The sequence below is a fragment of the Curcuma longa genome, chromosome 10, assembly GCF_044706935.1.
Source record: "Curcuma longa cultivar G26 ecotype Majalengka, Jawa Barat chromosome 10, ITB_CL_G26_1.1, whole genome shotgun sequence".
Lineage (NCBI taxonomy): Eukaryota > Viridiplantae > Streptophyta > Magnoliopsida > Zingiberales > Zingiberaceae > Curcuma > Curcuma longa.
Window position 1 is genome coordinate 11,560,811 of NC_133870.1, and position 24,856 is coordinate 11,585,666.

The window sequence follows — 24,856 nt, forward strand, 5'->3', positions numbered from 1 at the left end:
CGACTTCTCTTCCTCCACCGGCCATCCACCTCCTGGAGTGGAGTGGCTATCGGTCATAGCTAGCAACACATCAAGGAGTCGCGCGGCAGTGGGTGTTTTCCAACTGCGAGTTCTTCTTCTACTCCCTTGGCTATTATTCTGGTGAGCAATTGTTGTTGTTGAAACTCTGACACTATTAGGCCTACTGCCACTCGTTGGCAGTTAGCCTTCCGACCTTCAAACGACGATTTCATCGCTTTCATTCAGTTTGATTCGTATCGTCGGATTACTTTAAGCCGCCAGATACCGAATCGAACTGTGGTACTCTCTCAGATCGCTTTGTCACCTTCTTTTGACTAGTATCAAAACGGAGATATGACACATGACTTAATGAAATCGTCTTGCGGAGATCTTGACGTGGATACGAGCAAAGACAACTTTTCTAAAGGTTGTTAGTTAATGCCGTTTTCACTTTACGTCATCCAATATGTATAATTTATTTATGCCGTCTTTTTTATAATTATGTCGGCATACGTGTGTATCTTCGTGTTATAATAATTTAGATTATTATGCTTCCGTTGCTTATTTATCAAAACAAAATTTTAAAACACGTATAGAAAAATCCAACATGTACAATGCTAATCTTTGACTGACGGGCTTCGACTTGTAGGTCACGAATAGTGGCCATGCCGGAGGACCCATCTCAACCGCCATCCCAGATAAGGAAGAAGAGGAGGACACCATCATAATCCATTGAGATGTTATACTATTTATCCTCTAATTAAAATTGAACCAAAGGAGCATTCAAGAGCTGCTCTTTAAAAAAATCTTAAAAGAATTCTCCAATAGATTTCTATCTTTTTTTTTCATTTGAAAATAGATCGGATAAATTTCTAATATGTTGGTTAAAAATTTCTAAAGTAGTGTAAATTGTGAAATATCTATATATACACAATCTCTCATATGCATGCCTTTATACGCGTAAAGAATTACCTTTAAAAAATAATGATTCTAAACAAAATCTAATAAATTTGATTTTTTATTCATTTAAAAATAAATTGAATAAATTTTTAATATATTATTTAAAGTTGCATAAATTATATTCAAATCTACATAAATTATATTCAAATGAGGTCAATAATTTAAATGTATATAAGTTATATTTTAAATTTATTTAATTGATAAATTAATAGGAAGATTATCTATTTTTAAAGAAATTGAGTGAAACTTGAACATCTAAATTATATTAAAAAATCAAAGTATCATGAACAACTAATAATATGTGAAATAATGTATTGTGGTTTGATTGTATGTATTCTCTAAGTTAAAATTGAACCAAAGAAAACATTTCAGTTGCTCTTAAAAAAAATTCTAAAAAGAAATTCTCCAATGAATTAGTAAAATTTTCAATTGAAAATAGATTAAATAAAATTTTAATATATTGGTTAAAAAGTTCTAAAGTAGTGTTATAATTGTGAAATACCAATACACAATCTGTCCCGTACTTTTATACGCTAATACGCATTAAGAATTACCCTTTTTAAAAAAAAAGTGATTCTAAAAAAAAACTCTAACAAATTTGGTTTTTTATTCATTTAAAAATAGATTGAATAAATTTCCTTTTAGGATTAATAATTTATTCAGAAATAATTAAATATGAAATAAGTAATCAAGTTGGGCAATCCCTAATTCCCGATCCCTTCTTCATTCCTCCTCCCTCCGCCTTCTTTCTCCATGGAAGTACCAGTCTGACCTACCTCTTCCTCCTCGCTTTTGCCTTCAATGGATCCCGCCAGGGAGAAGGAGATCGCCATGCTCACCCGGGTGGTCGGCAACCACCTCGCCCTCGGCCAGTTCGAAGCACTCAGAGCTTCGCTGCTCAGCCTCCGGAAGCGCAATCCGGAGCTCGCGCTCCAAATCCTCTGCGCCATCATTTCCGAAGGAGGCCGCATCGACGGAGTCCTCTGGTCGGAATCCTGTCCCTCCCCGTCGCATCTCGCCTGGCTCTCATTCCTCGAGCTGTCCGCGTTCCGCAACTCAGCGGCTTCGATCGGAGGTGTCGACCACGAGGTTCTCCGGATGAACGTGGAGTTCCTTCTCTTGATTCAGCACGCCTGCTCCAAAGCCTCCAACGCTGACCCAGGCAAGGATGTGGAAACATCGGATGCATCAGAGAGTGCTGTGCAGCTGCTAAACGATATCCTCAATACCGGATTAAGGTTATTGTGGAGTGGGATAGGGTACGTATCCGACATCCTTGGTCCAGTTTCTTTAGTTACCCAAGGCAGGTTGAAGAGTTTATGGAAGTTAATTCTTGATTATCCGAAGCTTTTTGATGCTATATGTGCAAACATTCATCTCCAGCTTGAGATTTTACGACCAGCAGGCACTGCAGATGACTTGAACGTTCTTTCCAACGTGCGTCAGAGTGTTCAGTTAGCACACTTAGATTCGTTGATGAAGTATACCATGGCTGATGATTTTGAGGGAGCTTTTTCAAATCTTCAATTTCTTCATCTAGAATATGGCGTAGAGGAAGAGCAATACAAGTTAGCTTTGCAATCTCTTGTCAAGAAAGCCTTCCTACAAAGTGCTTATTATGAGAAATCCTGGCTTGATTCAAGGGATAGAATGTTTATGATGTACACCGCAGCCATTTCAACCAAGTGCATTCCCCTAGTGCAGATGATTCAGGCGATTCAAGATGAAATGGTTTCTGAGGAAATTGAATTTAACAAAATTTCTGATCCCAATGTGATCCCTCTCCCCATTACAAAGTATCTGGAAACATTACCTAGGGAAAATATTGATGCCTTGGATGGCAAGATTTTTTCCAGTGAAGCAATGAAATGTTGCATGAGAGACCTATACCATTATGCACGAATATCTGGAAAACATATTCTTGAATGCATTATGGACACAGCTTTATCTGCAATCAAGAGGGAGCAACTTGAAGTTGCTAGTCATGTTCTATCATTGTTCCCTCTTCTTCAGCCACTTGTAGCTGTCCTAGGTTGGGATTTACTATCAGGTAAGACAACGCTACGCAGAAGGCTAATGCAATTGCTTTGGACAAGTAAATCTCAGGTACTGAGGCTGGAACAATTCTCTCTTTACAAGAAGCAATCTGATGAGATACTGTGTGTGGAATATCTTTGTGATGTGTTGTGTTTTCACATGGATATTGCACGCTTTGTTGCATGTGTCAACTCTGGTTTGTCTTGGAACTCAAAAAATTCACTGCTCTTTTCTCAAAAAGATAAGGTCACAGATGAACACGAAAATGGGGTTTTAGACCCTTTTGTTGAGAACATGATACTTGAAAGATTAGCTGTTCAATCACCCATGAGGGTCTTATTTGATGTTGTCCCTGGGATAAAGTTTCAGGAAGCATTTGAGCTTCTTAATATGCAGCCCATAGCTTCAACATCTGCAGCATGGAAAAGGATGCAGGACATTGAGCTTGTGCACATGTTATATGTTCTTGAATCAGCTGTTTTTGCTCTTGGAACCATGGAGAGGTGCATCAACAATGATATGAACTCCCAACTTCATGTAGCTATGTCTTACTTGAAGAATATGCAAACACACATGGAGGCCATAAGAAATGTTTCTCGCAGAATCTTTATGGTTAGCATTATAATATCTCTGCTCTATTTGGATGAAATGTCCATCAACAACACAGACGCTACCTTGGTTGAAAGTTATTCTGAACTTCCGCAAAATACTGTCAAGAAATCATCCTTCGATGGAGAAAACAAAAACATAATCTCTTTTATGGGATTACTACTAGACATATTGCGGCGAAATCTGCCTTCAACAATCAATGAAGTAGGAAATATGTTGGACAGTTCTGTGGAAATTGCAGCAAAACAAGTTCTGGAATGGAGGGCTGCTAAATCTTCTAAGTTTATTGAAGATTGGGAATGGCGTTTAACTATTTTGGATCGTCTTCAACCTTTATCTGAATGCCAATGGACTTGGAAAGAGGCATTAGTTATTTTTCGTGCTGCTCCTTCCAAATTATTAAATCTTTGCATGCAAAGGTCAAAATATGATATAGGGGAAGAGGCTGTGCAGCGATTCTCCCTGCCTCCTGAAGATAAAGCTGTTCTTGAACTCTCGGAATGGGTTGCTGCTGCTTTCAGAAGAGCATCAATTGAGAATGCAGTATCTCATGTTGCAGAGGGAAGAGCAAATGCACTACAGAAATTGGATATTTCATCATTACAAAGCCAGCTAGGTTCTTTATCTGCGATTCTTCTTTGCATTGATGTTTCAGCAACTTCTGCAAAGTCTGTAGATATGTGCAAGTTACTGCTTGACCAGGCTAGGAGTGTGTTATCTGAGATCTTTCCTGGAACCTCTCCAAAGCTAGGTCCTTCTTATTGGGAGCAGATACAAGAAGTTGCCACTATATCAGTAACAAGGCACATCCTTCAGCATCTGTATGATCTGTTGGAGCAAGAGAAATCCTTGACTCTCCAAGAAATCCTTTCTAAAGAGAGAATGATATTTCCCATAAATGAGCCTAGCAAGAAAGGACAAAGGCAAAGAGCTATTGTTATCTTACATCAGATGATTGACGATGCTCATCAAGGAAAGAGGCAATTCTTAAGTGGTAAGCTCCATAATCTTTCAAAAGCTCTTGCTGTTGAAGAAACAGAGAATAACTATAATAATGAAGAAGGTTCAAATTCCATCAAAATGACTCACTCTAACAAGGGTACAATTGTTGGACTTGGCTTGAGAGCTCAAAAATCATCCTCATTGAATCCGTCAAGCACTGAAAGTATTCCTGAGATTACTTATGAATTGAAAGACACTGGAAAAAGGCTTTTTGGTCCTGTAACCTCCAAGCCGTCTACTTATCTTTCATCCTTTATAATCTATATTGCTACAATCGGTGACATAGTTGATGGAGTTGACACAACTCATGATTTCAACTTTTTTTCACTCATATATGAGTCGCCCAAAGATCTTCTTACTCGTCTTGTCTTTGATCGTGGGAGCACTGATGCTGCTGGAAAGATAGCTGATATTATGGGTGTGGATTTTGTGCACGAGGTTATATTGGCTTGTGTGCCACCAGTTTTTCCTCCACGTTCTGGTCATGGCTGGGCTTGCATTCCTATCCTACCTACTCTTTCTGGAATGAGTATGGGTAGTAAGATCTCCCTCAAAGCTAGCACTTCTGGTTCACCAGAAAAACATGGAAAACCTCTCTATCCCCTCCAGTTGAGTTTAGTAAAGCATCTTGCGAAGCTCTCACCAGTAAGGGCAGTTCTGGCATGTGTATTTGGTAGTACCATATTATCTAGCAGAAATGAATCATGTGATTCTTCCATAAATTCCAAAGGCCAATTTTTACAAGGATTTGATACTGAGAGGTTATTCTATGAGTTTGCTCTTGATCAGTCAGAGAGGTTTCCGACACTTAAACGCTGGATACAGCAACAATCAAACCTTCATAAAATTTCAACAACAACAATAACATCTAAAAGTGACAACAGTGTTACAGCTATACCTAATGGCAAAGCTTCGAGAAAACGAGTTTTTGAGCCTGAGAGTGACACTGAATCAGAAGTAGAAGAGATGGTCATTGGTGGGCATAATAGTCCAACTTTTTCTGAGTTCGCTACCCATAATACAATTGCTAAATGTGCACAACGTTCTGCAATGCTTGATGATTTTGGAGTTGATCCTACAAGCTATGTTTCATTTGACTGGGAGAATGAAGGGCCTTATGGAAAAGCTGTTGAAAGATTGATTGATGAAGGAAAACTGCTGGATGCTCTTGCACTATCTGATCGATGTTTACATGACGGAGCATCTGATTATTTACTCCAGTTGTTGATTGAACAAGAGGAGGCAAGTAATCTAGTTTTCGCACAGCCTCACAACTATGCGATGCCAAATTTTGGTAGCACCAGTTGGCAGTATTGCTTGCGGCTCAAGGATAAACTGCTTGCAGCAAGGCTTGCATTAAAATACGTACATCGGTGGGATCTAGATCCTGCAATTGATGTTCTCACTATGTGCATCTGCCACTTGCCTCAACATGAACAAATTCGGAGTGAGGTACTGCATATGAGACAATCTTTGCAGAGATACCATCACATCTTAAGTGCTGATGATCATTATACCAGATGGCAACAAGTAGAGGTTGATTGTAAGGAAGATCCTGAAGGATTAGCATTAAGGTTAGCTGGTAAAGGGGCTGTTTATGCTGCTTTGGAAGTCGCTGAAAGTGCATCACTGCCAATTGAGTTGCGTAGAGAATTGCAAGGCCGGCAATTAGTAAAGCTATTAACCACAGACCCCCTTAGTGGCGGGGGGCCAGCACAGGCTTCACGGTTTCTGTCTTCCTTGCATGACTCAGATGACGCCCTACCTGTTGCTATTGAAGCTATGCAGCTTTTACCTGACTTACGCTCTAAACAACTTCTTGTGCACTTTTTTCTAAAGCGAAGAGTTGGAAATCTTTCAGATGTTGAAGTTGCCAAACTTAACTTGTGGGCCCTAGGTCTTCGTGTTTTGTCTTTACTGCCATTGCCAACCCAGCAACGATGTTCATCTTTGCATGAACATCCTCATCTGATTCTGGAAGTTCTGTTGATGATGAAACAGCTGCAGTCAGCTTCACTTATACTAAAAGAATTTCCTTCATTGAGGGATGACAATCTAATACTTGCATATGCTGCTAAAGCCATCGCTATTAATGTTAGCGCTGCTCCAAGGGAACCTCGTATCTCCATTTCTGGGTCTAGATTGAAGCATAAAGTTAAGATTGGTACACCATCAAGGCCAAACATTGGAAGCAGTATTGGTAATTGGCAAAGAGAGGCTCGCCGGGCTTTTTCATGGACCACATGGGATTCCTTGCGAATATCCAGATGTATTCCCAGATGAGTTGCCCGGGTTAGCCCCGGATAGGTTTGTAAAGAAAAAGGATGGAACTATGCGTCTGTGCATAGATTATCGGGCCTTAAACAATGTGACGATCAAGAACAGATATCCTCTTCCAAGGATAGATGATCTGTTTGATCAATTGAAGGGAGCTACGGTTTTCTCGAAGATTGATCTTAGATCAGGATATCATCAAGTGAAGGTGAAAGCAGAGGATATTCCGAAGACAGCTTTCCGAACGAGATATGGACACTATGAGTTCGTAGTTATGCCGTTCGGAGTAACCAATGCTCCTGCTATGTTCATGGAGCTGATGAATCGGGTATTCTCGGAGTTCCTCGACAAGTTTGTAATCGTCTTTATTGACGATATTCTTGTCTATTCAAGGAATCAGGAAGAGCATGCCAAACACTTGAAGATGGTGTTACAGATTCTTCAGAAAAAGCAATTATATGCTAAATTCTCCAAATGTGAATTTTGGTTGGAGCAAGTATCTTTTCTGGGTCATATTATTTCCAAAGATGGAGTTATGGTGGACCCGAAAAAGATAGAAGCTGTGAGTAATTGGAGCAGGCCGAAGAATGCTAGCGAAATTAGAAGTTTTCTCGGATTAGCGGGTTATTACCGTAAATTCGTAGAAGATTTCTCAAGGATCGCAGCACCGATGACAGCACTTACTAAGAAGAACAAGAAGTATATCTGGACAGAGGATTGTGAAAAGAGCTTCTTAGAGTTGAAAAGAAGACTTACAAATGCTCCGATCCTTACTCTTCCATGCCTCTAGGCAATTAAAGGAGCATGAAAAGAAGGCAGGGTCTGCAAACCTCGTAGCCGCCCTACCGCTTGGTCATGCAGATACTCTTGCCTTTTAGCCAAAAATGAAGGCCTAGGAGGATCTAGAGGACCAGGCTTGCAACCTAGTAACTGCCTTTATCCTGTGATAGGGCTCGCACACTTTCCTGCCGCTCAGTTGTCCTTTAGTGGGATAGTGCCAGAGAAGGGCCGAGCCGAAGATGAATAAAGTGATTGGGCTCGTTGAGGCGGAGCCAACCGAGACTGAGCGGACGAGTTGGTCGAAACCGAGATCGGGACTGAGCGGCCGAGTTGATCGAGGTCGAGACAGAGTGGCTGAGTCGGTTGCACGCATGACCGAATAACTGAGATAAAGGGAATCGGGTGGTCGAGTGGTCGGGCTAGTTGCCGAGTAGCCAAGACGAGTGAGTCAGGAGGCTGAGTGGCCGAGATGACCGAGACGTAGGGTCGGATGACCGAGACGTAGGGTCGGATGACCGAGATGACCGAAATGACCGAGATGTAGGGTCTAGTGGCCACGTAGGGTCGAGTAGTCGAGATGACCGAGACGTAGGGTCAAGTGGCCGAGATCACCGAAACATACGGCTGAGACAACCGAGAGCTTTCTGGGGCCGGACCGAGTGAAATTGTTGTTGGGTCAATCAAATATGGTTTGACCATCAACCTACTGACTTGTCAAGTCGAATCGATTATTAACCCACTTCACCACGTAAGGCCAATAAAGACCCGCCATATCACAACCTAAAGTTCGCAACTACTATCTTCTTCTTCATGGAAGCATAAAATTCACCTCCTCTAGTATCCGATTATCACACCTCGCCAAATTCAATGATAAGTTTATTATCGGTGAATAAAAAACAAATGCAAGTTTCTGTCTGTCGGTTTTTTCTCATGGAGACAAGCTTAATAATAAGTACACGGATCTCATTGATGGAATTTTAGTGTGCATTCAAAATCTTCACCTGAATTGATAAATCAAGATGGGATCACAAATTAGCAGAAAAGGGAAGCAACGGAGGACCTGCCCGAGCTTTGCCTTCTCGGACTCTGCATCGGACGAAGGGAAACCGGCGGATCGCACGAATTTCCGGCGTTCGGGATTGAGGCGAGGCGGAACTGGGAAACGCGGGCGTCGCGGGAAAAATGAGGGTTTCACCGAGAGGAGGAACTGAGAGGTTTAGGCGGCAGTAAGAGCGGACCGAGGTGGGCTTGGGGATAAGGGAAGAGGCGGGATCGGCAAGGAGGAGGCGGCGGCCACCGGGAGGAACTGGCCGGCGCCGGAGCGGGAGGGGAGGCGGCGGAGCGGTGATTGCATCTCTGCCGATGCGCGTGTATTTCGAGGGAATCAATCTAATCCCATAATAATCAATTTAATCCTATAAAAATTTATATTATTTATAAAAATAAATCGAAAAGTATAAATTAAAATTTATATTATTTATAAAAATAATATAGATGAATTTTGATAAAATAATTTAATTTTATATATTTTTTAATTTTTTTAAATATAATATATTACAGTAAAATTTAAATTTTCATTATTTAAAAAATCTATTACACTTTTGAATGCCAATAATTCAATACAATTCTTACTTATATAAATTAAAACAATGATATACTACATAAAAAATATAGTATAAAATTTAATATGATATACTTCATGTAGTGGGTTTCACATCCATATAGTGGGGTCCATATCTATGCAGTTGAGTGTATCAGGTTAAATTTTATACTACATTTTTCATATAATGTACCATTTTTTTATAAATTATTCTGTTTATTGAGACTTAATTTTAAACAATTTTAATAACTTTTCCCTTCATAATTTAATACGGCATTATAAATTTTTTATTTTTTATTTTCATTATCACTAAAATATATTTTATTTTAAAAAAAATATCCTTATTCTTATACATTTTTAGAGTAAAAGTTGTTATAGTTTGGTAGAAGCTATTCCGACATATTTAAAATTATTAAATAATTTTAATTAAAATTGGTCTAAATTAATCAAATACAATTGAGACAGTTCTGATAAAAAAATACTATAATTAGAGTAATTTTAATTTATAATTTAAATCAAAATTATTATAATATAAAGATTATATTATAATAAATTTCTTTTTAATTCTTCTTAAAGCTCAAGGAATTTATTGTACAATTTTCTTTTTACTTCTTTTAGGTAGCCTTTAAGTTTTGCGGCCGTAAAACTCAATGAATTAAATCGAACTATCGAAAACTGAATTAACTAAACTTTTTTTTAAACAGATCCTATTGAATTTTACCATTAAAATTAAACAAATCAAACCAATACAAAATTGATTAATTTGATCGGTAATAATAATTATTATTAAATAAAAACTTAATTGATTCAATAAAAACATTTTTAAAATCTTAATATTTTTAATTTTTAATTATTTAATAAAAAGATTTAATTTATTTTTAAATTTTAAATTTAAATTGAATTAATTTAATCAAAATAATTAATATTTTTAAAATAAATAAATAAATTTCTGAATAAATCAAACTAAATTTCTGAATTAATTTGATTTGATTTATTATTTCTGTTGAATTGTATCGATCTTAAAGTTCTAGAAAAGAAAGTTGTGGCCCCCGCGGGCTTGCTCACATGGTTTGCGCAAGGCAGTTGCTTACATTGAGGCTTATGGTTCGATCCCTCCCCTGCGCTAGCCATGATGAGAAAAAGGTCAAAATGGCCGTCCGTGATTTACTCCCTCTAGACACTTGTGGGGCCGGGACTAGGGGGCCGCTAAGGTGGCGGATCCACCTTTTGCTTACATAGAAAAGAAAGTTGTGTTTGGATCGAAGGAAATCTAATGCCTTCAATGTGATATATAGATTGAAGGAAATCTAACATAAAATCTAACAAGATTGAGGAAGATCATTCTGTTTCCACCTGCTATGGGTCGGTATAATCAGGTTAAGAAAGTTAAGATTTGATCTGGGAAGATAACACGCTAGATAGAAGACATGGGATTGACCGGCTCAGGTCAGGGTCAAATGACTGACTCGGTGACTCAGGCTCATGAGCTCGACTCAGAAGGAGCTCAGGTCGGGTCAAACGCCTGACTCAACGTTAGGTTCTGCTCAGGATCTTACATCCGATCACTCTCTCAAGGTTTGATTTTGATTACACCCAACTCCGAGTTCTGACTCTAAGACTCCTCTCAATCATACTCCGTCTCGCCCTCAGTTGACCTTGACTCAGACTTCTTTTGCCGATCATGCTCCACTCCTTCGGTGCCCTACTTACCACTCAGCCAACTTTGCTTTGATCATTTCTCTTAGTCAGTTAGGTAGGCCGCTACAGCGCTGCCAGAAGGACATAGACAGTCATGTGGTAGGGTGATTAACCCACTCTCCCATTAAGGCGGCGACATGATGGTATAGTGTGATGTCGTATTGAAATGAATGATACGACTTTTCACCCTCCTTGCTTAGATGAGACATCTTCTCTGACAAAATCTTCACTTCAAGGATATTCTCCTTAATTGAAACAAGACATTCCTTCAAATAGGGAGCGCAATCAAAGGATACTGGGCGTTTGGGCTGGCCGCTGCGCGCATTTCCCGATTTACCCTGGTAGCCGGTGGGAAACTTCTGTAGGGCCGGACCGATCACTCCCAGAGATAGTCAATGGGACTAATTGGGATTTATCATTTTTTAAAATTGAGACAAGACATATTTTCTTTATTTTCTCACCGGCTCCTATATACCCTCTTTGTATCTTGTAGAGATAGGTATGCATACCTGCACATTCATGCTCAATAATTCACTCATTTTTCTTCTCCGATGAGAAAGTTGACTTGCGTCGGAATGGTTGAGCTAGACACCCATGATCTTCGTTCTCATCCTCTTCTCTCTTGTTGTGTAGGTCTCAGCGGCACCTTCGAATCCTTCAGCTTCTTCCTCCCCTGTTCGCAATTATGAAGTACCACCTTGACTGTTAACTTCCTAATCAGTAGCTGATTGCTCGTCCGAAAGGAGATCTCAACGGGAACACCACCGTTGCATCATCGCACGAGATCACAATCATCGCACGAGATCACACGAAAACCAAAGAAAAGAAAAGAAAAGAAAATTTTTTATTATAATTTTTTTACTTTTCAAATTGAACATATCAGTTTCCAACAAATCAGTATCGGATCCAGTTGAATTAAGCGAACGGAGGAGAAGACGGCGGCGGCAGTTTCTCCAGCACCTGAACTACCTCCTTCATCGCCGGCCTCCTCTGCGGCGCCGCCGCGCAGCAAGCGAAACCCAGCCTGAAGCAGCTCATCAGCGCCTCCTCCTTCCCCTCCACCTCCCCGCGCACTGCTGGGTCCGCCATCCTCACCACCCTGTGCCTTTCCTCAGCCACCAGCCCCCCGGCGTTCCACTCCTCCACTTCGATCTCCGACACCACCCTCCCGGCCAGCATCTCCAGCAGCACCATCCCGAACGAGTACACGTCCGACTTCGCGCTCGGCTTCAGGCTCTTTAGGAACTCCGGCGCCTGGTACAGGGGCGCCTCCGACGCGGCGGCGGAGGACCCGAGTGGGCTTGCTCCGGAAACCGGCGGCGATAGCTCCGGCAAGCTTCCCTGCGAGTGCAACGATCTCTTGCTGCCGAAGAGCCGGGCCGACGTGCCTAGTCGGTAACCGCCGCCGGCGCCGACGTCGCCGGAGAGGAGGCGGTCGAGGCCGAAGTCGGCGATCTTGGGCTCCATGTCCGCGTCCAAGAGGATGTTGCTCGGCTTCACGTTGCCGTGCACGCTCTTCTTCTCGTGGAGGTAGGCGAGTCCTCGCGCCACGCCACGGGTGATCCGGAGGCGCGACTCCCAGCTCAGGTGGAACGGCGACGAGCTCTGCTTCTCTGAGAACAACCGTCGAGCACCGTCAAACTGGTGAATCGAGCTCGCTACTGTGCGAGAAGAGTGTGGTATGAAACTTACTGCTGGCGAATGAGATGTTGGCCAAGCTGCCGTTGGGAACGTAGTCGTGGATGAGGAGTTTCTCGTCGGCGCTCCAGTAGAATCCCCGGAGGCGGAGAAGGTTGGGGTGCCGGAACTTAGCGACGCTTCGAACCTGTGCTTCGAAGTCCTTGAGCTTGTCGATGGTGCTGCTGTCGCCGATTCGGCGGACGGCCAGGGCGGTGCCGTCGGCGAGCACCGCCTTGTATACGATGCTCGACGCCGAGGCGCCGAGTATGTAGGCCGAGGCTTTTAGAAGAGTCTCCATCTCGAGCTCAGTCTCTCCGTCGACGGCGATGAGAGTCGCATCCGGTTGCTGTGGCGTTCTTGCGCCGCCGCCGCCGCCCTCCTCTGCTCTGTTTCCTGTGTCAGAGGAGGTCGATTCATATTCGCTGTCTTCTTCTTCTTCGTCGTCGTCGTCGCTCTTTCTCCTTGAGGAGCAGAAGACACAACTAAATCCTCTCGATTCCGACGACGATGGCTGAGGTTGCTGCTTGTTCATGCCCAAAGTCATTACTCCTTTTCCCTGTTGCTGACGTTGATGGTGGTGTTCTCCGTTCTTCTTCTTTATTCGGTAAAAATAGTAAAACACGGCTCCGAGAAACCCAATTCCAGCCACATCTCCGACGGCGATCGCGATAATTACCGCTGGCCGAAGCTTCCCTTGCCCGTCGCTGGCAGTAGGCGTACCGTCCGCTGCGTTCCTCGGCATCGCCGCGAAGGCTGGAGGAGAGTCAGGCGGCGTTCCCATTGTCGAATTCTTCGGGGGACCGGAGGGGGTGGAGGGAATCGTGCAGAGGTTCTCCAGCGGCTTCCCGCAGAGTTCGGAATTCCCGGCGAACGCCTCAGGCGCCTGCGTGACCAAGGATCCGTTCTGCGGGATCTCTCCGGTGAGATTGTTGAACGCGAAGTCCACGGTGGAGTTGGCCGGAATTCCCGATGCCAGCTGCGGTGGGATCACACCGGAGATCTGATTCCGCGACAAGTTCAGGTACCGGAGGCTTTGCCCTCCCAAGTCCGGCGGCAAAGAGCCGCTAATTAAGTTGGCGCTTAGGTCGACGTACTCGACACGACCGCCGAACCCGCCCGCGGGGAGCTCGCCGGAGAGATAATTATTCGCGATGGCGATGGCGGTGAGGTTGGGGAGCAGGGCGAGACCGCCAGGCACCTTGCCTACCAGCGCGTTGTCGGAAAGATTAAGCACTTGCAGCTGGTTCAAGCAGCCTGCGGGAAGCTCGGGGATGTCGCCGGAGATCTCGTTATCGGCCAACGACAGCACGCGCAACTCCGACGAATTGAAGATCGACGCCGGAAGAGTCCCATTCAGAGCATTCCCAGACAGCTCTAGATGGCGCAGGTGCCTGATGAGCCCGAGCTCCCACGGCACGCGGCCGGCGAGCTTCGAATTGGGGAGCACCAGCCCAATAACCCTCGACGCGTTCGCGTCCGGGAAGCCCATGCACTCGACGCCATTCCACGCGCAGGGCGTGGCGTCGTCGTAGTTCCAGCCGCCGAGGGCGCCGAGGGGGTCGGCGACGTTGTAGTACTTGAAGTGCAACAGAAGCACTCCATCCTCGTCGAGAGCCGCCGGCAGATCCAAGAACAGTAAAAGAGAAGTCAAGAACAGAGCCAAAGTCCTGCTGTGGGAGCTCATGCCGGCGCCCTGGAGCAGATCATGCTCTCCGAGGGTGGAAGAAAAAGAGGAAGACGACGGTGGCGTTGGACTAGCTACCTGCCTGCCGGCTTCCGATCGCTGACGAGGGAGTTGTTCAACAAACGATGGAGCATGCACAAAATTAAAGAAAGATTCAGATCAGGAACAATCATCGAAGGAGAAAAGCCGCACACCAAACTCCACTTGCATGTGGACCGAGATGGATGGATCGTCACTGGAGCTGAGAGAAAATAAAGAATCTGAACTCTGAACAATATTAAACATGAAAAAAAGCCAGCGACGAGCTTGCAATCGCAGAGAGAAGAACGATCATGTCGATGAAAGTATCAACAGACTGGAAAGGGGAAAAGTCTTGCTACTTTTAGTGTATTGAAAGTACCATCTTTTCAGTTTTTTTTAAAGTTTTTTTAAAATGATACTCCGTAATAATTTACGATTGAAATGGAAGAAACATATAGATCGGGGCCAGCCGAGTTTAGGGTTGCAGTAGACTTGCAGAAGAGGGCAAGAGTTCGAATCCTGGCGAAGTCAGGCAATACCCTCCTGCGTTGTGACCAACTACAGTTTCTCGATTTACCTCCTCACAAATGGTCGTGGGACCGATCATATGGGGCCGCTAAGGTGGCGGATTCCACCTTTTTTGCAGAAAAGGGGCCAGCCGAGTTAGGTTTAGAAGAAGAAATGGGATACAATGTTTGGCACTCAATCTCGGATATTTGAGTACTCAAGATTGTATGGTGTTTGATATTTGAGTCTTGTGTAATGGTCGGCGTTGGGCACCTTGGACTAGAACTCGGACTCGGGGGAGTGTAGGAATGTGTGCGGACAAAGGTTTAATCCAAAGATGAAACATTTTAGGAAGGAGTGATCATACCTCAAGACAATTTAGTTTTAAGCCACCAAGAATGTGGTATGTCCAAATTAAAATGCAGTTGTTAAAGTGTCCATCATAAATGAACGCAGTTGGTGAAACATCGACACTAAGAGAGGTGTCTTTCGACAAAGAAAAGGAGTGTGTCCTTCATCCTCTTGCTTTCTATTTAAAAGTAATTAGTTGTTATCTTTCTTGAAAATTTAACTTAAACGTCGGAATGGTCAAACTGAATCTCAACTTAGTCATCTCACCCTTTGATCTCAGACCGGATCAAGAAGAATGATGATTGAAAGACTAACTAATCCTTTCTCAAATTCTACTGCATTTCATTTTTTTTCTCTTTCACAAAGTCTTACTTAAAGCATAGAAAGGACTGCATCAGAACAATGGCTAAATCATCTAGTATCATCTAGTATGACTTAGTCGTTATTCTAACGGTATAGATTTAATTAAATTTGATGGTCTTACATAGGAGTTTCTACGGAGAGTTCGTCGATACAAATTGCATTATTGTGGCAAAGGTGATAATTTTACCCCAGAGCCCCTTCAGTACTGTCTCAAGCAATCTAAAAGGGAGGTAAATCACGAACAATTGAGAATCAACCCTTAGACCTTATTGTGACAATTTCTATGCAGGAACCATCTAACTCAACCCATGAGGGTGATACAATTGCATTATGTTAGGGCTTATCCATGCTTCATTTTACCTTGGTGCAGATGATATTGAATCTGTGGTCCATCTCTATGTCAATTCAAAGCTAGATGGATGAGTCGTTATAGTCACGAAAGGAGATAAATCCTTTCTTTACTATTCATTCACGGTTGAAGTACCTGGTTCAGGATCTAAACAATTTTATAATGATGAAAAGATGATAAAAAGAACTACGAAGGTCGATTTGTCAAAATAGTACTATGATATTTTCAGATTTACTCTGATGATTAATAGAAAACACCTAAAAAATTAATAAAAAAAATTTATAGACTCCTCTCCTCTTCTCTCCCTTCTCTCCTCCTCTACGTTGACTTTGAATAACAGGGGCCATTGCCCCCACGGGCGGGAGCAGCTGGTCAGGGCCTAGATGCTTGCAGTTGAAGGTATGCGGTTCGAGGCTCATGGCGCACATGAGATAACATCAAAATGTGTCATGTTTCCAATTCCTCGAGCCACGTCCTGGCCAGTCCCGCATTCACCGTGACTTCCAACCTTTTGCAGTTGAATAACAGGGGCCATTCAATGGGAATAAGTATGACCACAAGGTCGTTGAACCAACTGCTCTATTTTAATTTCCAAAGTATCAAAAGAAAAATATAAAATACAAGGACCTTTGGATCATTGAAGAGGAGGGATTGACTTGCAGAGAACCTACTTAAGTCAATGTAGAGTTTGTACATTTCCCCTGTCATTTCTTCTTCTTCTTCTTCCCTTCACATTACAGACCACTGGAAGATCTCTTCAGTGTTCATATGCTCTTAATTTGACAGAGGTGAGAGAGCTCACAGATGGTCCACCAAGCTCAGTCCATGGCAGCTGAAATGTCAGAAACTCAGATCACAAAAAATTACTCTGTGTAAAAGGCTAATGATGGTGATCAGTGCAATGAAGCCAACTTGCCAGTTTACTTTACTCCTTCTCACTCCCTGAGAATTCTAAAGGGAACAAGTGGTGCCATGATTGATTGCTTGCCTTTCAAGGGGAGGGAAAGGTAAGGAAGGGGGAAAAAAATTTTTTCCTGTGTTTGGGATGAGGTGAGATAAGGAAGGGAAGGGGAAGAGAGGGAAAGCTTCCCCTTCCGTGCTCATGAATAAGCAGATTTTCTTACACCCCAAATCGGGGTGTAAGGAAGGGGAAGCGTGCCTTATTCCAATTTTACCCATCTTCGACGAAGCTGTCTGGCCGCCGCTCCTCGCCATGCTCGCCGCCAACCTCTTCCGCCCGCTCCCCACGCTGGCGCACCCCTGTTTGCCGCCGGACCTCCTCGACGAGGACGGCGACGGCTGCGCGATGGCTCTCGCTCCCGATTGGCCCCACCTCCACGTCGCGTACGACATCCTCTCCGCGGCCGTGGCCGAGGCCGACGAGCGGACGCTCCGCCGCCACATCGACCGCGGGTTCCTCCGCGGCCTCCTCGCGCTGTTCCAGTCGGAGGACCCGCGGGAGCGCGACCGGCTCAAGGTGGTGTACCACCAGCTGGCACTCCAAATTGGCCCCGGACCGCGGCTTCATGCGGAGGCAGATGGAGGTCGAAGACGAAGAGGAGGAGGAAGAGGAAGATGGATCGGGGCGACGGGACGAAGCTCATAGAAACGGGATATTTTTGACATTTTATATCTTTAACTTCCATTTCCTTTCTCTTAAACCTTCCTTTCCTCTCAAACAAGGTTATTTTTCTATTACTTACTAGGTTTTTGGGGCCTTACGGATGCCCTCTCCTTAGAACTTATATGTATGGCGAGCTATTACATACCCTCTCGCGTATCCGCTCGAGCCAAGCAAATTAAGGTATTACGTAAATGGTGTACCATTTACTCTTCCCTTACGGATGCCCTTCCATTCACGACTGCAGCTAAATGCAGCTGAAGTCTTTCCATGAACGACTGCTTTTCGAAAGCTTAGGCTTAGACTCCTTTCCTTCATAGGTCGAGGCGAGCGAGCGCGCTGCGGCGAAATGCGGGAAGAAGAAGCTCACGAGAACCAAGTTCCGCTACTGGTTAAGTATTCAATGCACTTGCACCTCTTTTCATTCCATTGAAGCAGATAGAGCATGGGGAGAATGATCCGGGCGGGCTACTAGAGTCGGAATTGAATGTCTCTTTCACAGGTACCGAGTCGGAATTGAATGTCTCTTTCACGGGAAGTCTTAAGTGTGATGGAAGATCTAGAGTGGTACTAAGAAAAGCAATGCAAGTACACGACACGAAAGAGACAGAACACAGACAGAAAGAGAACCAGAGAGCGAGACAGAAGACGACGTAGTACGCTCGACTACTACAGAATGAGAGTTGGAGTACGATGCCGCTACTGAGTTTGAGTAGCCGACTGAGAGAGGTCCGAGTTACGGCTTCGCACCACACCTTAAACCACAGGTTTCGCTTGGTAGGCCGGGAATGGAAAACGGATGTCCGTAGTCAGATCTCTTCACTAAGCTATGCAAGACTTCTTGTCCCGAGTCCAATGATCTCTTCACTTCTTGTCTTCGTGCCTTTTCGTACTCGATTCTATTTATGTTCTGCCCATGCCGGATTAATCGTATGAAGGGTCGGAGCGGAGCTGAACCTATTTGATTGAAGTTTCTCATTGAGCCAGAGAAAGCCGAACAGAACAAGGATTGATTTCTTAGCTTAGCTACTTCTATGAATGTCTCATCTCTTCCCGTAGCGAATCTTGCGTTAGGTCGGGACTAGTAGTAGCTGGTCTTAGGTCGGGACTCAATGTTGCATTAGGTCGGGACTGTCGGGACTCATATCAATCAGTAGTAGCTGGTGCCGGAGATTCCATTAAGAGAAGTATGGGACTACTAAGCCTAAGCTAAGAGAGTGAAGCCTAAGCTAAGAGAGTCGTGATGGCACACCAAGCGAGCGATACGATTATAACGTCTACGTTCGTTTGGTCTCTCTCTTGGATTCACTCGTACGGTATGCCTCGTACGGTATGCAAGTCTATTCCGATATTCGACTGTTCGGATAGCCGCTTCGGATGCTTCGGCTCCTTCTTTCCTCTCCTCTATAGTAGCTGCCATAGTAGCTGCCGTCCGTTACGCAAAGAAACCTCCTAGGCGGAAGAAGAGGTAGGGCTCGCTCCGGTCCCCCCATTGAGCTTTCTCTTAGCTCTAGCTGCATTGCCTATCGTTTAGTCTAAAGCTGCATTGCCTATCGTTTGTGCTTAAGGATCATCGGGAAGAGATTATCATAGCGTCCAAGATTCACTCATGATCTGATCTAGCGCCTCAGACAGAGACACCTAATAGCGAGGAAGGCCTCAGCGCAATTCACTCTATTCACTCGCAGTCATCGCCAGAGTAGCTAATTCGTCTCCGCGCGAGGGGAAGAGAAGTGGTCTCTGGACTGGATGCTTCTTTCAGCTCATTCTCCTTGCCTTCTTGCCTTGAAGAGGACTCGAACCTCCACCGCACATTGAGTCTCGCTACTATGTTGATTTGGCATCTTGCAAAGTGAATCGTATTTAATGAATATTCCTATCTATCATATGTGATATATGGAATATCTGAGTGGAGGAGTCTTTGATCGGTCATGTCGCCCGGGTTCCTCCGCAAGCCGAGATTACTTCCACGTCTGTTCTGTCTATTGTTCTGTTCCCAAACTCCGATAACCAGACACCAGCGGGCAATTCCTTAAGTCGGCCCAGTACGAACCAGGCGGGTTCAGTATTTCAGCTGCAGTCGTGAATGGTTATAATAATCTCATACTAATGCAGGTGCCCCATTACTTAAAGTTGATGTTCGGGACGTAGAGTGAAAAGAATCCCTTATGAGTGCCTTTCACTTGAGCGACGGAGAAAGAGCAGCAGAGAATTTATATTTATTTTAGGCCATTAGGTGCACAAAAGAGTTCAAAAGATGGGGACGACTAGAAGGAGTGAACTCATATCATTTATAAGCAAGTGCCCGTGAAAGCGGGTGCCTTAGTTCGTTCCGGAGTCAAATAAATTCTGGCTCGACCTCCTTACTATAAATAAATTATCGGGTCTTGAATCTTTTTAGGCAGAAGTCCGCTCAAGAGGATTCCTTATTTGCTTTGGAGCGGAAGGGAAAGAGGAGGGCCGAGTGAGAACGACGGGGCGACGTGGCGCAAGTCCATTCACTCTTTTCTAACCATGTTAGACTGTTGTTTGGTTTGGGATCTAGGGACGACTGAGAAGAGGGCTCTAAAGACAGGGAGAGAGACTTTGACAATAACTCTTTTAAAGGCCGAGTGGTCGGTCGGGACAAGAGACTTCCTATAATAAGCAGGGCCCTACACGAGTGATTAAGAGTTAATTCGGAATCCAAGAAGATAGCAACACCTGGCACCCCTCATACTCGCTCTTGGGAGGACAGACTGAACACTAACCCTCACACTCCTATTATGAAGCTGCAGCAGCAGTTTGAGGCGTAGCACCAGAAGGCGTAGCTCCAGTTGATTAAGATAGTCTTGATGAGTACGGCACTGATTAATAGTAAAAAACTTCGATCATAGGGATCAATTTCTAGTCGCATAGCTTCAATTCTGTAAAGCTTCCGCCCTTCGAATTGAGCAGACATCCGTTACGGTCGTCATTCGATTCAAAGAATCTCCGTTCCAGATTTATATTTCTTTTAGGCGTGAGATTTTAATCTCATACGGCTCCTCCCTTATGTGCATAATGAGAATAATACATATATGCATATTTACAGGCGATGAAGTCTGAAGCATGAGCTTAACCCCTCTACTGAAACTCATACTGATCATGCAGACTTTATCGCAAGTACAATCATCAGACAAGAATAAGTATCGAAATCTTGAATCGTATGGTGTGATACTGAAACTCCGGGCACCAAGCAACCTTTGCTTCCGCTGCGATGTGGACTCTCGAACCATGGCTACTTGGTTGGGGGATAGATGATGACAAATCCAATCGACCAACAAAGAGTCTTCAACGATGCCATTGGTATAAGAGTGCAGCAATTTTGGTACTAACAGTTTCCCTTTTTCACTGATACCTATTGATGCTCGAATATAGTCCAGCATTGAGTTGCGAAGCTCGTGTCGAATGTTATCGGCTTTGAAGACTCTTATCTGTATCGAGCAGACAAACATTCAATTGGGAAGTGAAGGAAATGAAAGTACTTGCTTTAGCTGAAGAAAGGTTCGTCGAAAAATGATTTCAATACTCTATATAGTGTCACTATGTTTAAAATTACAGGATTTAGAACGATGACAGAACGAGTATTGCGATATCGGCAAACAAACAAGCAGAGCAGTTTTATTAATGGCGGAAAAACATTTGATTGCTAGGTAAAATCGATATATGAGCTGACCCCGGGGGAGGAGTACCATCCACAACTAAGGGCAAATAATAGCATAGGTTCATGACTATCGATGCAATAGCTACTTTGCTCCTCAGAAATCTTAAACTTGTGAAGAGCCAAAACCAAACTCTGAAACCAGAAGATCAATCACTTGGTGGTAAGTTTGGGCAAGAAATATAGCAATAAGCATCGTAAATTTGGCAACATGGACATACAAGTTGCGGCCGATGCCCTGGAGATTTCATCTTCAAGGATGACAAATTCAATCTCAGCTGCACTAATGGACTGACCGCCGATTATATAAGATGCCTAAAACACCAATAAATGTCATGATATAGCACTGATACACGATAATTAAAGGCTAAAAAAGCATGAAAACCAACCTTCTGCATTGTTGGTGCATGATATAGAGGGAGTAGGAATTTAGGGGGAGTGTGTCCTTGAAAGAATAAATTTCATTTTACAAAGGGATGCGGCTCTTACTTGGATGTTTGCCCTAACTCTTGTTCGTTTCTACCTCCTTATGGGATTATGATCTTTTTGGTGTCTGTCAAAAAAGGGGGAGAAATGAGTTTAGTTTAAGTTAGAATTTACATGTTCATATGCTTTTATCCATGCTTATCGTCTTATGCTTCATGCTTCATGATTATAATTATTTTTGTTGAAATTATATCTTGTCATATTAAAAACCTAACTTAAATAAGTTTTTACCAAACATCAAAAGGGGGAGATTGTTGGTGCAGTCTTGCCCCAAGTATCATTAAATTTTAATGTTTGACTAATGCGTTTAAGTTAAGTAATACTGGTGATTTAACATATGTGAATTGAGTATACAAGAAAGTCTAGGTTTGAAGGCTTGACAAATGGTGAAGTCCCGGAGGCGCGGTCTCTTGGCAAATGATGAAGTCCCGGAGGCACGGTCTCTTGGCAAATGGTGAAGTCCTGGAGGTGCGACCTTTTGACAAAAGGAAGACTTAGCATGATGAAGTTGAGGGAAACATCTCAAACAAGTGCAAGGATGAGTACGAGGCTTATGGAAGATATTTGAAGGCATGAGTCAAGACTAAGGAATGAAAAAAGAAACTAAAAGGTAATTTTCAACTTCACCAATCGACTGGGACTAACATCAGTCGACTGGTGTCCTGATCCGAAACACATAGAAAGTTTGATCAAGTGAATGACACTGACCAGTCGATTGGCCAGTCGACTGGTGGAAGGTTCAATCGACTGATATGTGAACATTGGGCTGACAGCTGAAGAATTAAACGCAATCTGCAAGAGCCGTTGAAGCCCACCAGTCGACTGATCCCTGAGGCAGTCGATTGGTATCGAGAAAAATATAAAAAGACAGATTGAAGATTGGAGACACAAGTGTTTGCACTTTTTCTTCTTTGCACGATCTTCAAGCTCTGTGACTCTCAAAATCTTCCTCCAAACCTTCACTACATATTTTGTAAGAGGAAGAGATCGATTGCAAAGGTTTCTATACCTTCAAAATCGATTTGAAAATGAGAAGTTTCATAGTGGAACGTTCGTGTGGTGTGTGTGGATCCTTAGATTAGTCACCTTGAAGAGGTGAATACCAAGTAAATCGAAGGTTAGCATTGTTTACTTTGGATCTTATCTTTGTCTTGTGCTTCCGCTAATAATATTGCAGGTAAAATCGAAAGTTGCTATTCACCCCCCCTCTAGCAAACGCAACGGTCCCAACACCCAGTCCTCTCTCTCATGCTAGCGGTTCCCGAAAGTACACTTGGGGCTTCGAGGTCCCCCAACCGATGGAGGGTGACCAAGGGGCGGCGTTGGATTCCGAAGCCCTTTTGGCTACCATGGGAGGAGCAGGGCCGGAGAGAAAGAAATCGCGGTTGCCTTCTGGAGGGTCATCGAGGGACTCCTCCCCGACGGGTGAGGGTAATATGGTGTCCTCGGCCTCCATCGCCGATGATGTTCCCCCGACTCTCAAAGGGCAATTGGTGATTCACACCCCCACTTTACAACCATCCTTGGCCGAAAAATATCCTGCTGGGGAAGCGAGACGAGGGGAGAGCTCCTAGAGGGGCGGCCTGTCCAGGGCGGAGCGGTTGCACCTGTACGAGCGGGACGTGATGCCGCAACTAGGTTTTTTAGACATGAACAGCAAGCTGTTGTGGTCCCTCTGGCAGTGTGATGTGGAGGCCCGGGGACTCAGGCGCTTCATGCAGCCTATCCTCGAGGAGCACCATCTCTTGGGGTACAGGGTGGTGGAACTCGAGCAAGAGGTATCAGTGCCAATCCTGGAGAAGCTGAAGGCCGACAAGAAGATGGCCCAGGATGAAGTCATGAAGTGGACCAATAGGGCGACTGTGTACTCTAACCAGGCTTAGAACCTGAAGCGAGAGTTGGCCGAGGCGTAGTCCCTGGTGGCAACATTCGAGGAATTGCGTCAGCGAGCCGAGGATGCAAAGGCCAAAGCGTGATCTAAGACAGTGCTGTCCGCCGAACTACTTCAGAGGGCGGAGGTCATTGAAGACCTCTTCATAAAAGCTGAGGAGGCTCTCATGGAGACTCAGCGAGAGTTTCTCCAGCGGAAAGAGAGCCTGATTTCCCTAGAGGCCCCTAACGAGCGGGCCCAGCTCGAGGTGAGGTCCTCTCTTCGGCCAACTCGGACCTGGTGGCCAGGGGGAAGGCCATGGTAGAGGAGGAGCGTCATACTGTAGCGGAGTTAAGGGAAGCCCTGAAGAAGACTCGCATTGAGGTGGAGAGAGCTCGGGAGGAATTGCGGCTCTACAAGGAGGGGGAGAGGGAGCGATACGAAGAACAGAAGGCAGTCTTCCTCAAGTCAGAGGAGTTCTTCGAGCTTCTTTCTTCCAAGAGCAGCAACATGTTGAGGCATGGCTTCGAGGGTGCTCTCCGCCAGTGCGCCAATGCGCCAATGTAGGGTTGATCTCTGGGGATGCGGACCTCTTGGCTTTGGATCTGCAACGGGTGTGGGACGCGCTGCCTCCTTCGTTGAAGGCCGATTGACTAAAGAGTCGTTGGTCGCGGCTTCCATTGCCCAGCGTGGCCCCTCCGCTTAGCCTCGTCTATGTTCGTTATTATATTTTGTTAATTGTCTTACTATGGTTTTTCTTTCTTTTTTAGTTTGTAAGAGACCACCTTTGCTAATAAGATAGCGTGTTTTTACTTATACACCCTTCTCCAAACAATCATAAGCACACCACTCCTATGTCCTTTGCAAAATCGACCAGTGATTGAACTCAAAGGGGCTGTTGAAAAAGCTGTTAAGAAGTCTTTGACAGTCACTAAACATGACTGAGAGAGCTGACATGAGGACATTGAGAAAGCTGAGTCATCGACAAGCGGGGCCGAGAGAGCTCCTTGGATAACTTAGAGGAGGCGGGACTATCGGCGAGTGGGGCCGAGAGGACTATCGAGAGAATATCGAGAGAACTGAGCTGTCGGCGAGTGAGGTCGAGAAGGTTGTCGGAAGAGTACCGTGAGAATCAAGCCGTCGACAAGTGGGGTCGAGAGAGATATCGGGAGAATGCTGAGAGGACTAAGTCGTCGGCTAGTGGGGCTGAGCGGACTGTCGGGAGAATGCCGAGAGAACTAAGTTGTCAGCGAATGAGGCCGAGAGGGCTATCGGGAGAATG

General features: G+C 44.3%; 2 protein-coding genes and 1 long non-coding RNA gene across 3 annotated transcripts; 1 reads left to right on the top strand and 2 right to left on the bottom strand.

Moving 5' to 3' along the window:
* The first annotated feature begins 1,726 nt into the window (after window positions 1-1,726).
* LOC141835636 (uncharacterized) lies at window positions 1,727-6,891 on the top strand. Its single transcript, XM_074723012.1, has one exon. The coding sequence runs from the start codon at window positions 1,762-1,764 to the stop codon at window positions 6,889-6,891; it is 5,130 nt and encodes a 1,709-aa protein (XP_074579113.1). The 5' UTR covers window positions 1,727-1,761.
* A 4,984-nt stretch (window positions 6,892-11,875) lies between these two features.
* Window positions 11,876-14,559, bottom strand: LOC141836314 (putative LRR receptor-like serine/threonine-protein kinase At4g37250). The gene is given in 3 exon segments (XM_074723775.1): window positions 11,876-12,573; window positions 12,653-14,450; window positions 14,453-14,559. Coding segments are annotated over 3 exon segments (2,541 nt in total). The 5' UTR covers window positions 14,498-14,559.
* A 6,121-nt stretch (window positions 14,560-20,680) lies between these two features.
* LOC141835734 (uncharacterized) lies at window positions 20,681-21,467 on the bottom strand. Its single transcript, XR_012602414.1, has 3 exons — window positions 21,440-21,467; window positions 21,234-21,353; window positions 20,681-20,991 (listed from the first exon to the last, which is right to left on the bottom strand). It is a non-coding gene; the product is annotated as an uncharacterized LOC141835734 (long non-coding RNA).
* Between the last annotated feature and the right edge of the window lie 3,389 nt (window positions 21,468-24,856).

Coding starts and splice junctions, on each gene's coding strand:
- LOC141835636 (XM_074723012.1), top strand. CDS start 1,762: ATGGATCCCGCCAGGGAGAAGGAGATCGCCATGCTCACCCGGGTGGTC.